The 15498-nt window shown below is 48.7% G+C and overlaps 5 protein-coding genes across 5 annotated transcripts, besides 2 other annotated features; 2 read left to right on the forward strand and 3 right to left on the reverse strand.

Moving 5' to 3' along the window:
• The first annotated feature begins 311 nt into the window (after window positions 1-311).
• Window positions 312-345: a microsatellite.
• Window positions 346-524: 179 nt separating this feature from the next.
• Window positions 525-562: a microsatellite.
• A 2013-nt stretch (window positions 563-2575) lies between these two features.
• On the reverse strand, window positions 2576-4290 carry egl3 (putative extracellular endoglucanase/cellulase; the record flags this gene model as incomplete). The annotated part of the gene is made up of 5 exons (XM_001260444.1): window positions 2576-3579; window positions 3649-3746; window positions 3801-3865; window positions 3916-4124; window positions 4191-4290. The coding sequence occupies 5 exons, from the start codon at window positions 4288-4290 to the stop codon at window positions 2576-2578; spliced, it is 1476 nt and encodes a 491-aa protein (XP_001260445.1).
• Window positions 4291-5799: 1509 nt separating this feature from the next.
• On the reverse strand, window positions 5800-6825 carry NFIA_085020 (NRDE family protein; the record flags this gene model as incomplete). Its single annotated transcript, XM_001260445.1, has 2 exons — window positions 5800-6702; window positions 6760-6825. 2 exons carry the CDS (start codon window positions 6823-6825, stop codon window positions 5800-5802), a joined length of 969 nt encoding a protein of 322 aa, XP_001260446.1.
• Window positions 6826-8563: 1738 nt separating this feature from the next.
• Window positions 8564-10176, forward strand: NFIA_085030 (cytochrome P450; the record flags this gene model as incomplete). Its single annotated transcript, XM_001260446.1, has 2 exons — window positions 8564-8962; window positions 9022-10176. The coding sequence occupies 2 exons, from the start codon at window positions 8564-8566 to the stop codon at window positions 10174-10176; spliced, it is 1554 nt and encodes a 517-aa protein (XP_001260447.1).
• Window positions 10177-11371: 1195 nt separating this feature from the next.
• NFIA_085040 (biotin--[acetyl-CoA-carboxylase] ligase BPL1) lies at window positions 11372-13605 on the reverse strand (the record flags this gene model as incomplete). The annotated part of the gene is made up of 5 exons (XM_001260447.1): window positions 11372-11871; window positions 11918-12189; window positions 12235-12801; window positions 12851-13487; window positions 13548-13605. The coding sequence occupies 5 exons, from the start codon at window positions 13603-13605 to the stop codon at window positions 11372-11374; spliced, it is 2034 nt and encodes a 677-aa protein (XP_001260448.1).
• Window positions 13606-14399: 794 nt separating this feature from the next.
• On the forward strand, window positions 14400-15382 carry NFIA_085050 (putative mitochondrial genome maintenance protein Mgm101; the record flags this gene model as incomplete). Its single annotated transcript, XM_001260448.1, has 2 exons — window positions 14400-15040; window positions 15109-15382. 2 exons carry the CDS (start codon window positions 14400-14402, stop codon window positions 15380-15382), a joined length of 915 nt encoding a protein of 304 aa, XP_001260449.1.
• Window positions 15383-15498: the final 116 nt, after the last annotated feature.

Consider the following 15498-nt stretch of genomic DNA (forward strand, 5'->3'; position numbering starts at 1 on the left):
AACTTTTCTAGAATATTAACTCTATAATTAATACCTAGAGCAACCCTAAGAAGGTAAATATAATTATTCTTTTATATTATTAAGTTATATATCTAATTATTATAATACTAGGCTATATTCTTAATCTCTATCTAAGTATATTCTCTAACTAGTTCCTAACTAGTTAGTAACTAGTTATCTAATCTTTCTTAGATCTCTAATTCCTTATCTAGGTATCCTATTATTAAGTCTACTAAGGTATATTCTTATAGAATATTATTACTTAATTTATTCTAACTTCTCTTAGAAGTATATAATTACTATATATTCTCTTTATAACTAGTTTATAACTAGTTACTAACTAGTTATATTATCTCTTAGATAACTATAGTAAACTATTACTACTAATTTATAAGCCTAGAATTTATAGATATAATAGGCTTAGTATAAGATAGAAGAATATAAGCTTTGATAACTTAAAAGGCATATTTTACTTAAGGAGAGATTACTCTAGGTTTAGATATAGTATAAAGAGCTTAGGCTAGTACTACTATTACTAGATATTACTCTATAACTAGTTATTAACTAGTTAGTCTAAAGTATTCTAAAGCTTATATTAATTCTTTATCTAGTTCTTATAAGATATAAGGATATTATAGCATATATATATATATTACTTTTATATATATAAACTTATAGGTAACTAGTTATATAGATACTTGTGAATAAAAATGAACAGTATATACTAAATAGTATATAAATGACAAAGGAAATTTCATGAATATAGAGGGGAATAGATGGCTTGCCTAGGTATAAAGGAAGAATAGGAGGAATGGTAGTAGAATAGAATAGAATAGTAGAAGGAAAAATAGCTAAGGATATCTTAGCTTAATGTCTTAATTCCTTAATTAATTTATGACTAGCTATAGGGTGATTTTAAGGGTGTATTTATAGATGATTCCTTCTAGCATAGGCCATTCGAATATTGAATGATCTCATAGCTGGGTGATCTCATAGATTAGATCACCATTTGCTAATGGTTGAAATCAATGATGATCAATGATGATCCATGACCATAAGGTTAGAACCATAGATATGATCAATGATCAACCATAGCGGATCAACCCATGGATATGGTCAACAATCAACTATAGCATGGTTTTCACCAATAATTATATAATTAGGGGTTATCTTATTCACTATTTCACCCTAGCCATATTTACCTGAACTCTTACAAAAGGTGGTGTTACCTATAGTTATCTGATTATTAACAACTACAGCCTATAATTCAATAAGATATGTAATACCTACCTTAACCCTAAAGAATAACACAATTATAATTATATACTTATAAGCAATGAGTCAGTGTTGCCTAAGTAGGTATCTATCCTCATTAAGCATGAATTACTAATGATTAGCAACCATGTTATTTCAAATATGTTCAAAAGCTAGCCATGGTACTCTAAACACCAACTCCAATACAAGTCCTCAAGCTGGGGTTGCAAGTTGTATACAGTCTGAAGTCAGTAGTCACTACCATCCATCTTCCATAGTGACGTCAACCATTTCTAATCAATTTCCATCAACATCATATCTGGGGAAGCCATCATAAATAAGCATTCTAAGCACACAATGATTACTTTTAATCATTCCAGATAATAAGATCATCAATGGTGAAATATTCCATCACTATAATAACATTATAATGTGATATTAATGTCCATGTCACAAGCAGCAGAGGGTCTATAGATTAAGGTAATAATATAATTAATAAAACTAAACCTAACATCTAAGTAAGGATTACATGTCTTCCATACTATCAGACTATAGATTCTATTAGAATAAGGTAATAGTACTGCTAAATATTTGACATCACACTCCATCAACAGCCATCCTCAATAACATCATAATAATCATTACACTAATCACAACCAATCACCACTGATTTTTCTGCCAGACATTCAAAGTAAGGCAAAGAAACCCCACTTCCCTTATCACCCTTAGTAACTATATGGATACGGTACTTTATGCTAATGCTTATGCATTATGCTCCTATGCATAAAACAGAAACACATGTGCCACTTCCACAGTGTGAAGGATAACTAATCGGCGACGGCAGTCGGGGCTTTCTCGCTCCAGTCGCCGATACCCTCGTCCCGTCCACTGATTTCTCTACGTCTTTCCACGGACCGGACCCTGGACGTCTGTTTCGTCCGAGCGAGCTTTGCAGAGCCGAGGTCCGAATATTTGCGGTTCTGTTCGTACGAGAAGGACGAATCAGTCACTTGTCACTTGATCGTATCATATCAAATAATTGCTGGATTAGGAAGTAAGTTTCTCATCATTGTAAATTTGGCACTGGTCTAGCTGGCTAGCTCTAGCATGTGATGCGCAACTTAGGCCTATTCTTCCATGCAGTGGATAGTAATGCATAGTTGGTTACACAAAGGTTGGCAGGTTATGAAATACTATCTTTGAACTACATGTACAATCGAAGCGAAATGTGGTCGTGCGACCTCGTCTATCCTAAACGTCCAACAACTCACCTCATCCGCAGCTGCCTGTCCCCCTCCGAGTGCAGCGACCGACGGTTAAATTAAACACACTGGTGGTAGTAAGGATTCTGCTTAACACAGGTGTAGCCGCTCTCGCAGTTTGTAGGGCCGGTCCAGTTGATTCCACCACACTGGTACCAGTGCTTGGCGACGCCAGAGGCAGAAGCAGAACTCGAAGCAGCAGCGGTCGCCGGAGTGGTTGGAGTAGCACTGGGCAGAGCGGCCTCGTCTGCAGGCTCGGAGGCATCGCAAGCAGAATCAGAGTCCGAGTGAGAATCTGAAGTCGAAGCAGCGGTGGTCGTCGGGGTTGTCGAAGCAGCACTGGAAGGCTTAGCAGCCTCAATAGGCGTGGGAGCGGGAGCCTCGGCTGCAGGCACAGAGGATGGAGTAGGAGTAGAGGAAGGGGAAGAGGTGTCGACGACCTGAGCCTGGGTAGGGGCAGAAGTGGTTGGCTTGTTCACAGAAGTAGTAGAGCCGGTGGTGGAGGAAGAGGAAGAGGACGAAGAGCCGGTGCCGCTGACAAAGTACTTCTTCAGAATGGGAAGGTAGGTTGAGTAGGCAGGACCGCTAGTAGGCTCCAGACTGTACATATAAGTTCCCCACCAGGGACCGGCAGACCACCACTCAGCACCAAGCCAGACGTCGCTGTTCTCGGACATGTAAGAGAGAAGGCCCTCAACGGCCGTCTCGCACTGGGAGTTGACACCACCGGCGAACTCTCCGAGGAATCCTTTGAGACTGTTGTCCTTCAGCCACTGAGTGGCAGACTTCACACGCTCCTGGCCGATAGTGGAGCTGACGCAGGACTCAGAGGTACCAGAACCGTCCGAATCAAGGTACTGGTGCATCTCAAAGACGATCTTGTCCTCAGGATCCTTCAGACCCTTAAGGTTGTCATTGTTGTCAGTCCAGGTCCAGGCACCACTGTAGTGGTTACCCTCAACAAAGATGTATTGCGTCGTGGCACCGGCAGCACGGATACCATTGATGGCGGCCTGGTTCAAATTGAGCACCAGAGTCTGGTCCATATCGTGGTATTCATTGTCTGGAAAGATCAGCCTAACAAATCCAAGCAATCAAAGCTGAAATGTCTCCGAGTGGTTGGGAGTCTCACTGGTATCGAAGATGACCTTGTCATTGGAGGCAAATTCGCTAGCGACGGTCTTCCAGAATGCCTGGAAGTCAGAAGTAGAGGAAATGATACTTCCAGAGCTGTACGGCGGAATTTAGTTACCACTCCGCTGGTAAAGACCAACCATGACTTACTATCTTCCATAGTTATGAGGATCAAGAACGGCATAAGCACCACTGTCGGTAATGAACTCGACGGTCTATCGCCGAATAAGCATCTCATCACGTCAAGCAAATGTCTCGGCCCTACCTTCTTCAGGTCGCTTAGGTAAGTGGCATCCGGTTTACCGGTCATGGAGCTGGGCACCAGACGCTCCATCAAGAATGGAACACGGAAGATGTTCATACCCGCATCCCGCAGAGTCTGAATCTTGGAGGTATCGGGCCATGTGTAGTCGGTACCCAGATTTCCGGGGATGCTGCTACCAAATTCCGCACCAGATTCGTTGATACCGACCCCTGCAGGCGTATAGTGTTAGTCTAATCGAGATACCATACCACGGCAGGAGTATCGCCACAACATACAGGTAAATCCAGAAGAGCGTTTTTTGGCCATCTCGCGTACGGGCAGAGCGCTGACAAGACCAGCAGCGCTGGCGGCCATGATCAAGTTGCTGATTCTCATTGTGGTGGTTTAAAGAATGTGTGTCGAGTTTGTCGAAAAGCAGTAAAGTAAAGGGCGAAAAAGAAAGACGAAAGACGAAAATCAAAGTCTAATGAGTGACAAGAAACCAGTCTTGAGTTATAGGGGGAAGAGAGAGAGGCCCTCAGAGAACTGGTCCATCGTGCTCATGTTATATAGACCTCGTCATATCGGAATATGCGGTTCAGTGATCCCCGTTCATTTCCAAAGCTCCACAGCTTTAATATCGAGGCAAGCTTCTCTGCCTCTGGCATGGCTCCACAGCGTGGGTCACATCGATATCATATAATTCATATTGCAAGGGATCAAGCATCCGTCCAAGCTTCGAGTTCTCCATTAGCTGTGGCCACTAGCCACTAGCCACTAACCGAGTTCCCTGGCAGCTCATCTTTTGACACTTCGGAAGGTGGTAAAAAGAACAAAGTCGACATAACTCTCCGGGCCTGAGCCATGAATTCGATGATGCATCATGCATCATCTAGAACGAAACGTTGAACAATCGTAGTGGCGCTATCAAGGAGGAGTGGATGGAACCGATCATTGTCCGAGACGCGATATTAAGTCTTCATCTCCGGTATTCCAGTCAACCCAGTTCTTCGGCGTCCAACGTGAAGTGGGACAAAGCAGGCTCAGCGATGGCCAGAAGGCTTAGTCGGCGAATAACTACACTGGTGCCTGATCCGTATATTGGATCCTGAGTGAATTTGATTAAGGAGACGGCGAGGAACTGTTCCAGACTCGGATAGCATCATCGGCATCAGACAAATATCCAATGCAATTGCTCGATTTCGTTCGGTGTGGGTAAACCGAAGGATGAGAGGAGCTCTGCTTTAGATGAAACAGCGTAGCGCTCCAGGAATGTGCTCGTTGGGCGGAGAAATTATTTCGGGGTCATTGGTAGGATCTGGGCCGTTGATGGTTCAGGCACGGTGAGCAACGGTCGTTTCGGATCGTGCAACCGAAAGCTTGTACCGGGGTTTGTCTAAACCAACATATCTGAGGTTCCGACGTCAGGATACATGCTTTGGCAATCCTGGAATCGATGGTTGGAAACATTGGACTTAATTGCGGATGGATAGGAATAACTGGAAGTTGAATGCTGCAAAGGTCAAAGTGAGACACACTTAACAAGACCCACCGGAAGTCAGCCATCAGGAAACTAACTTTTTTTAGATTGTATGTTTAATGAGCTCTCTACAATTGAGCATGTACTGGAGTCTCGAGCAGGAAAATAGGGGGTTACCTTATTATTACTGATCTGTTTGTGACTGTCTGATGACGGTACAAGAATAGCTTATACCGCGGGATGGGAAAACACATGGAGTATGGCCTGGTAACCGTCTCTGGTTGGACACAATTCTGGCGAGCTACCTATGACAGTCAGGCAGTGAAAGTGCCCGTTCTGCCAGCATTTGATACAACTGGTACGGTTCATTGAAGAGGTAGGATGTTTCGGGGAAAGAAGTTCGATACTATGAACATGCTATTCCATTATCGGCTGACGTGGAACTCAAATGACCTATCGCCTTTGCCGGTGGGAATTGCATTTACATCATTATCATAGAGCGTACGTTCAAAGTATCTCACTCTTCCATTCGCACTTACGAGCACCACGGTCTGTTTCTGAGTTCCGTATGCGCCCTGCAAGAATGACTTGTCCAGCGAATCATGCGGCGGTTGACTTTCGACTGGAACCCTGTCCGTATCGCGAGCTGCAGCAACCTCGTCGGCTGCCCTAGGTTTCTCTGCCCGTGCTCCAATAACTGGGACGAAGATACTTTGTCGTAGCAGGAGGAGGTAGGTTTCCAAAGTGGCGTCTCCCGAGAGCCTGGGGAGAGTATCCCTGCTCAGGACTTGAAGTAGCCGGTTGATGAGTTGATCTTCGTCTTCACCCGCTTGCGCATGCGCATTGATGGCCTCATTCATCAGCTTTTCCCCGTCGAGGATCTTTGGCCAGGAGCGATCGCCGAACGTCGTGTTACTGAGTCCCAATGTCTGACCCTTTTCTGTGGCAACCCAAGAGATCTCGTCCATATTGGCTGACCGGTTCGATACGATGGCTAGCGGCTCATTGACATAACCACAAACCAGGCTGAATCCGCCGACATTTTTGATCTCGGACGAGGCTACCATTCCCTGCACGAAATCTCTGGTGGATTGCCTTTGCTCGGGGTCCGCTGTAAGCCAGTTGTTGACAATCAGGCCTCGACTGTGTACCCCACTAGGCTCATCCGCTGTAGTCTCCCGATAGTTGGTCAGCACGGCTATTTTCCCTTCTTTTGTAAGCCCCATCCATGTCCCATGTGTGGCTCGAGCCAGATCTCTGCCTCCAAGAACGTTGGTGCTGGGTTCCGGCCACCAGTCGGCGAAGGATGTTGGACGACGGAGGAATTCCTGATTACTGTTAGTTTATGTAGGTAACAAGGTGCTCCGAGGCCGATATTCGCATACATCCCTGTTATCGATAACGATCAGAGGATAGGAGGGGTGAGCTGTGGAAATTAATGCGATGCACATTGTTGTTTGGTCGTATCAAACGCTTATAAGAACAACAACTAAATATCTGGGAGAAAGATAATATATAGAAGAATTGAAGCTTGCGTGCAGTCCAGGCTCCAGAGAGACAATTTCAGCCAGCTGATGGGTGGTATGACGGGGAGCTATGAAGCGCCAACGCCAAGTGTCGTTGTTGGGCACACGAACAAGAAGCAGGAAGGACCAACGCTCGTGAGGGGTAATCCACTGCTTAGCAATAAGTAATATCTGACCAAGAGAAGCAAAAGAGTCGAAGTTCGCCACTCGATGTTCAGATTGATCACAATCTCAAAGCATGGGCAGAGAGTCATAAGAGTTGGGCTGGCAGCTTGAGGTCATCAGACCCAACAGAGCAATACTGCCGGAAATATATCTACCGCCTTCTGCATTCACCACCGCTTTGTACATATAGCTATCCAATTTAGGCTTAGTCTCAAGCTGGCCTAAATCTGCTCAAGGCTCGAAACATTTGAGATCTCAGTCGATCCACAGTCAAATCGTTTCTTTGGCATCATATATCATGTTGTGATATCTTAAAGAACCTTGTTAATATGGAAGGTTCGAGCTGAAGACCAGCAATTAACTGAGCACGCGAGATGCCGTTGGTTTTAAACTCAATAATGGCATTCTGATCCATAACGTTCCACCTTTTGACCATCTCTGGTCCCGCAGTGGGCATTCCAGATTTCCATGGCTCAGGGTAACCTCGATTCCTGTTGATTTTGTACCAGGGGATTCAAGATGCCGACGTTTACAAATGCTAACTATTTTCAAGCGCAGAGAATATGACCTTCCGACTTGCCAAGTGCAGTTGAAAGATTGTAGCTCCAAAGCGAACTGGTCAACTGGCACTCCTTTCAAGTAGCCAAAAATAACTGTTCATTGTGTGATTCGGCTAAAGCCGAGATGAAGACCTGGGCCGAATAGGTAAATTTCCGTTGCCTAACGACTATGGTGCAAGTGTGCTTCTTGCATGAGCTCCTGGGCCCCAAGTCCTGTTCGCCTCGAATGCAACTCGTAACATAACAGCTTAGGACTTGTCGTTGGTCATGAAAAGCCGTCCCTGAAACCCGCACGATCCTTTATAACTGGACGGACCTTGGATCCATAACCCAAGATAGGTAATTGTATTGCCCGATCTCTATCTAGATTCTGCAGTAGCTGCACAGTGATTCGGATACACCGATGGCTAGGACCGGCATCTACGGTGATCGACACAAACTAGGCTCTTCATGGAGATTAAGCTGGCCAGTCATCTTCCAAATGTTTCGATGTGGCATCGCCACACATGCCAGATCAATAGTCAAACCTGCGAAGGTAGAGAAACACTCCCTCGGTAGGTATGATTCTTTGATAGAGTGATCATGATTCGTCACTTCGCATATGCCCGATGGCACAGCCTGGGTGCTACAGGTGGTACTAGAACAGTCAGGCAAGAGCCAGATGAAACATGAGTGACCAGAATTCCATGCGCAGTGACCTCATCCAAGATCTTGTCAAGCATACATAGCATAAGAATCACTATGAAGAAGATGGTTGCATTGTTCGTCGTCCTCATTGTTCTTGTGCCCCCTTTCCCCACCTTGCGTCCATTATAGGGCCTCGGCTAAAGTCACGTTCCGCTGGCATACTTCATAAACAGCGAGGATCCATCCCAGAGAAATATGGGATTTGAACTGCCAGAGTCTCTAGTCTTTCATCCGTTTAACTTCCTATTACGATGGGTTTGCCGCTTCTGACGATCGCGGCTGTGGCTGTTGCCCTCCGTCTGCTGTGGACGCTGGTTACGAGATGGCAGCACGCGCAAAATGCCCGCCGACTAGGCTGTGGTTCAATCCCTCTTTATCCTAGTGATCCTCTAGGTATCAGTGTTCTCAAAGAGGCTTTGGCAGCAGATAAAGCGAAAAAGCTTCTACCGATGGTTGAGCGCCGAGTCGCGCTCATGAGCGACCGCGAGGGCCGATATGTTACGACCTTCCGGTTCAGGCAAATGGGACGTGAAAATTATTTCACAACGGATCCGAAGAACATCCAAGCCATTCTAGCCACTCAATTCAAGGACTTTGAGCTGGGCGCTCCTCGACGGCAAGCTCTACACCCCCTTCTAGGTGCTGGCATTGTAGGTTTTGCCCCATGAATATGCAGAATTTGTGAGGCATGCTAACAACTTGGGTGTAGTTCAGTTCTGATGGCGAGGAATGGTCTCACGCCAGAGGTCTGCTCCGTCCTCAGTTCACGCGTGATCAGATCAGTGATCTTGACCTGGAAGAACGGCATGTGCAAAAGGCAATGCAGGCGATGCCTGTCGTCAACGGAAAGTGGACCGACGCAGTGGACATCCAGTCCATCTTCTTCCGTCTCACCATCGACTCTGCGACCGAATTCCTCTTTGGAGAGAGCGTTGAGAGCCAGCTGTCGGCCCTGAACGGTGGTCAGACTCCCGTGGACAAATTCCCCTACTACTTTGACAAGTCGCAATGGTACGCAGCACAACGGGCTCGCTTCGAGAAACTGTACTGGATCGTGAACAACAAGGAGTGTCGCCACGCGGAGAACGAGGTGCACGCATACGTGGACCGCGTCGTGCACAAAGCGCTCAAAGCCGCCCGCGAAGGCAAGCTCGCGAACCCGGACAAATCGTCCCAATACGTCTTCCTGCACGCTCTGGTTTCTGTGACTCAGGACCCGATCGAACTGCGCTCGCAGCTGTTGAACATCCTCCTCGCGGGGCGCGATACCACCGCGTCCCTGCTCAGTTGGACAGTGCTGATGCTCGCACGCCACCCGGCAGAGTTCCACAAGCTCCGACAGACCATCGTCGACGAATTCGGGACTTACGACCAACCCCGCAACATCACCTTCGCCGCCCTCAAGTCCTGCCAATACCTGCAATACTGTCTGAACGAGACCCTGCGTCTGTTCCCCGTGGTCCCCGGCAACCGCCGCTCCGCGACGAGGGATACCACCCTCCCCCGCGGCGGAGGCAGCGACGGCACCCAGCCCATCTACATACGCAAGGGCCAGCCCGTCGTCTACAACGTGCACATTCTGCACCGGCGCAGGGACGTCTGGGGGCCTGATGCCGAGGAGTTCAAGCCGAGCCGCTGGGTCGATCGCAAGGTAGGCTGGGATTATGTCCCGTTCAACGGCGGGCCGCGCATCTGCATCGGGCAACAGTTTGCCCTCACCGAAGCGGGGTACGTTCTGGTTCGGTTGCTGCAGCGCTTCGACGCGATTGAGGACGTGCAGCCGCATCTGGAGATCCGGCATTCTCTGAATCTGACCAGTGCTCCGGCGGATAATGTTACTGTCCGGCTTCGCGAGGCCGCGTAACTAGCTTCTTAGGGTTTCTCACTTTGTAGTCGCATTCGCAGTGTATTTGCTTAATATACACAACCAATATTTATGATACCAGTTTTGCATGACAAATGAGCATATCAAACCTAGAAGTGGTAACCAGCCTTCATTCAAGAGAACGCCTGCATCAATTCATCACTATAATTTATATAATCTACTACCCAACCATTATCAACATTATATCCCTGGTAACCCACTAACAGCAACACTCGCAACACTCAAAACAAGCAAGCCCCGCACATCTTCACCTATATATTAGCACCAGCACTCATCATATAGTACAGGAAAGGAAAGGAAAAACCTACACTCCACAGCAGATATCCTCCTTCTCACCGCTGCCACGTAGTCTCATGTCCATTTGTTCTTGTGCGGGCTAGACAATAGGGTAAGCGTAAGTTCATACTGTATTAGTAGGAAAGGGATGGACGGTTGGAAGGATGCGTACTGGCTGCTAGGAGATGAGTTGAGTGGGTGCCGCAGGTGTAGATGGCTGTGTCATGGCAAGGGTGTCAGGGTCCCAGGTAGGTTGCTGGCGCTCTTGCTTTTGGAACTGAAGGGGTTGAGGTTGAACATGTTGAACATGATGAGCTTGTTATATGTATGTGTATGTGCTAAGCGATAGCTGGGGGTCCTTGCGGTAGACCGATGAGCTGAGAGACACTGGGCTTGAGATGAGCGGGACGGGACGGTGAGATTTATTTCATTGCTGAAGTTACTAGCCCGGGGCTAGATAGTCTTGTTTCATTCTGAGATAGTGTCTGATCATATCCTCCAACTAGACTTCTCTGTAGGAATCATGCTGCCTGGTGAGTCGGCACATGATCTGGTTCTGCTTTGTTGATGGTGTGTCTCCAGGTGGCATGGCGCCGGGGCCTGCATTGGCGGTGGTTCATTGGATGTATCATAGATCCGAGCTTCTTTAGCTGGGTGTGTTGTAGTGTGTTGTCAGTGCATTAATCCCTCATAGTTCACAGTATCTTGTGATTGCACTAGAGAGGCCGTTATCTACTTGAGTGCCCATCGGTTGCTGCCAGCCAGGCTACTACTGTGTCTCCATTATGCCCAGAGTCTAAGGCGAACAAGCCTCCTTGGCACGGCTTATCTTGGTCTGCTCTTGGCTTGATCATTACCTAATTTATTGAGGTGTATACACTGGATTGAGACTGACTGTCTATACCTTCCTCTTGACCAATCCTCGGAAGAAATCAAAACTGTTGCTGTCACTCTGCAACTGCCACACTCGTCCCGTAGGTCGATCGTCCCACCCCAACTCCTCCGCCAGCAGCAACCCATAATCCCGAGTGATACCCTTGATCCGGGCTCGCGCTCCGCCTTCTTCCTCTAATGTGACAACCTGGTGCATGTGCAGCCAGTCGTCGTAGTACATGGTCTCAAACTCCCGGTCAAAGCCTGTCCGCAGGAAGCGGGCGTACAGCTCCTCGAACGTGGTGAGGCACCGGGCCAGGAGTTTCTCGAGTGTGATTGGGGCGGATTTATTGGAGACAAAGCGAGAGGCTAGTGCATTGAGCGAGGTAGTTGGAGAGGCGTTCGTGGCATTGATGCCGATTCCCACGACGGCGATGTATTCGTTCGAGGAGAAGAGCGAGTTGATGAGGATTCCGCAGATCTTGGTATAGTGCTTCTTGTCCGGGTTTTCGGGGTCCAAGGCATCTGTACTCATTAGCTAGCCCTATTTGGATGAGAGGACCGAACTTACAAACGTCATTGGGCCATTTGAGCTTGACTGGCATGTTCTCAAAGCCCACGTCGTAGCTCTTGATGCCCCGTACGACCGCCATTGCCGCCAGATACTGAATGAAAACCACCGGGGCAGACTGGATCTTTTCGATCGGGTGCCTTACGACCGTCGAAAAGATCAGGGCCCCTGCTGGAGAAACCCAGACATTGGAGCCTCGGCCGCGGCCAGCGACCTGGGTGGTTGCTGTCGCTGTGAATCCATGCGGCAGTTTACGGAGTAATTTGGGGTTCCTGTACCAGTCAGCTCTGAAGATAAAATGTTCAGCTTAGACATACTTTTCCAGAATCGTATTTGTACTAGTGACCACCTCGCCATACATGATGCTCGAACCGAAACAGCCAGTACCTTCCCGCATCTGTGACTGGTACTGTTCAAGATTGGCGTAGAATGCATGGTGATTGAAATAAGGAGTTGCTTTTGAGGATGGAAGCTCATCGTGGATCACCAAAGGTTTGATGATTGCGTTGTAATCGACAATACCCTCGCTTGCACCCTGTTCAGACTGAGGCAGAGACTCCTCCAATGAACTCATACTCCAAGTTCCAGATTTCTCGAGACGAAACGTATCGTTTTCATCTTTGATGAATTCTTCATCCCCCTCGGCGCTAATCACCTCTCGCAACGACGATCGGATGCGGGATGTATCAGCCGGATTCTGAGACGACAGGTGCAACGACGAAAGTGATGGCACAGTCGTGGTATTCTGAGTGACCTGCACGCCCAGCTTGGATAAACATGCCTTCAAGAAGTCGGTGCGAGCTTTATCGTCCGCTGCCAGCGCATCCACCACTTTGGCATATTCCTCGCCCCCAGCCTTTTTGTCCAGGTTTGCCGCTGCGAACCTGTTCATTGCGTCAGTCAGTTGCCCCTTGAATCCTCTGAAGAACGTACTCTGGATGCGGTCCGGTCAGAATGGCCGCTCCCTCGCCCACCTTACAGTAGACGACAGCAGCCGCACCGGTGCCAGGATCAACATTCAATTCCTCCGTGTAGCTGGCCAAAACCTCCACGCCCTTGTCGGCATACAGTGGCGCATCAACAAAGACCCCACCTCCGTTGTAATAGCACTTGAACCCCTCCGGCACCACACCATCTTGCAGTACATCCTTGGAGACCTTGAGGTCGGCCGCGCGCGCGCCCACCTCGCTGTGGTACACAAACCCCGGAAACGCACCGCCGCGACATATCCCGGGGAAAAACGCCAGTTCCCGATCCCCGACCACCTCCATCGTCTTATCGCCGACCTCGAACTCGCATCGCTGGGAGCCGTAGTAACCCCCCGCGCAGAAACCGAGGTAGGCGCCGCCGCGCTTGACAAACTGCTCGATGCGGCGGTTGCCCGTGCCATTGAGGGATCGACAGTACCCCAGATCAGCTCCTCCGGGTATCACCAGCAAGGCGCAAGTTAGCGTCCATGGCTCCTTGATGAGCATGTCGGCGGTCACGGGGATCACGGCATAGTGCGGGGCGAGGAGGCGGCGGAGGGTGTAGAGGCAGTGTCGGACGGATTCGACGGTGCTACCATTGCCTGGAGAGGGGGAAGAACTGATTAGATTATTTGATCTCCATGCGGATTGGGTGAGCGAACCGGAGTAGACTAGAACGTTGAGCTTCTTGCCAGTGAGGTTGGGCGTGGTTGCGGTCATGTCGCGAATGCGGCGAGTCGGTCTCCGAACGGACGAACGGTCAATTCTTTCTCAAACACAACTCACAGGCTTATACAGCTCACGTTAGAGCAATTGAACAAGATGTCGAAGAAGGAGGATAAGCCCGCGGTGGTCCCGGAAGTGGACGACGATGAACCTGATGAATGGTAGGATTTCTTGTTTGGACTTGATTCTCGGAGATTGAAGATCTGGACTAATGCGGAGTCATCGGGGGACAGGGACAAGCGGATCTTCAGCACCGGTTGCGCAGGTGAGTTTACAATCAAGATTATGGGCTGATAGACAGCTGCTAATTGAGGATCAACAGTGGAGCAGGATAAAATGAACGACTGCTATTTTACGAAGAAGGACTGGAGACTGTGCAAGGACGAGGTGAGTCACGATGAGACTGCTGCAGCTGAATACAAGCACTGCATCATCCCCCATCTAGCTTTGGTTTCCACCTTATCGTATGTACCTGAGAATCGAAGCTGATGAGTATGTCTGGCAGATGGAAGCATTTCGCGAGTGCTGGAAGCGCAAGGGCAATGACCAGCGGACTCAAACCAAGGATGCTTAGGGCCAGAGAACGAGTCAATTGGATATTTAGCCTGTACTATAGATGTCTCTATTGTAATCATATATAGACATCACCACTTTCCAGCTCAATCTCTGCCAATTCAGACACTGTAGGTATTGACCATGTAGATCACGTGACATTATACAGACGCGACGTCAAGCTCATCTCCGCATGAGAAGACCTACCAACGAACCATACTCACCCCACCATCAGCATGGCTTCATCGCATATGCGCCGCTCTCTGCGGCTAATAGAGTCTACAAACTTTACAAAAGTTCCATCTAGACTGCACTCCCGATCCACCAGCCAGCACATCCTCGCCCTTACCAGATCAATCACCACCACCTCTTCCTACAAATCCATCACCACCAACAACAGCAACAACCCAGCAACCCGGACAGCCCCCAAACCTCCTATTGCCTCTACACCAACCCTGCCAGCAAAACCATCCACCACCTCCACCGCACCCGCACCCACAACAGACGACCGCACCGCCCGCATCCTCGCCCCAACACCCACCCACCAAACCACAACCAACATCTCCAAAACCGGTTTCGCCGACGCCCCTCTCTCGCCGGACTCACCCCCCGAAGAAAAAATCGACTGGACGCGCTCCTTCCACGGGCTCTCCGCCGCGCCGTTCCCCAAGGAAGTAGCCGATATCCTCCTCGCGGAAGTCGACCCCGAAGAAGTCGAGATCAAGCCCGATGGCATCCTGTACCTCCCCGAGATCAAGTACCGGCGGATCTTGAACCGGGCATTTGGGCCGGGGGGTTGGGGCCTTGTGCCGCGGAGTGAGAGTATTGTTACGCCGCGCACGGTGACGAGGGAGTATGCTTTGGTTTGTAATGGGCGGTATGTATCTTGCTTCGCTTTGGGAGGTAGAGTAGGGGAGACGTGAATAAGGGCTAATGGGTGTACAGGTTAGTGTCTGTCGCGCGGGGCGAGCAGGATTACTTCACGCCGGATGGGATCCCGACTGCAACAGAAGGGTGTCGGTCTAATGCGCTGGTGCGCTGCTGCAAGGATCTGGGGATTGCGAGCGAGCTGTGGGATCCGCGGTGGATTCGCAAGTTCAAGGCGCAGTATACGCGGGAGGTGTTTGTCGAGCATGTTGTTAACAAGAAGCGGACGAAGATCTGGGTGCGCAAGGATGATCAGGTGTCGTATCCGTGGAAGGAGACCGGGACTAAGTAGTGGACCAGTACGTTCCGGGATTGATGACGGCGTGACCGTCAGATGTATATTATATGCGAATAGAATTCTCGTTACGTTCTTCGAATTACTTGTTGATTGGCTAGTTGGACATAGAT

This window comes from Aspergillus fischeri, genomic scaffold (genome assembly GCF_000149645.3).
Source record: "Aspergillus fischeri NRRL 181 1099437636264 genomic scaffold, whole genome shotgun sequence".
Taxonomy (NCBI): domain Eukaryota; kingdom Fungi; phylum Ascomycota; class Eurotiomycetes; order Eurotiales; family Aspergillaceae; genus Aspergillus; species Aspergillus fischeri.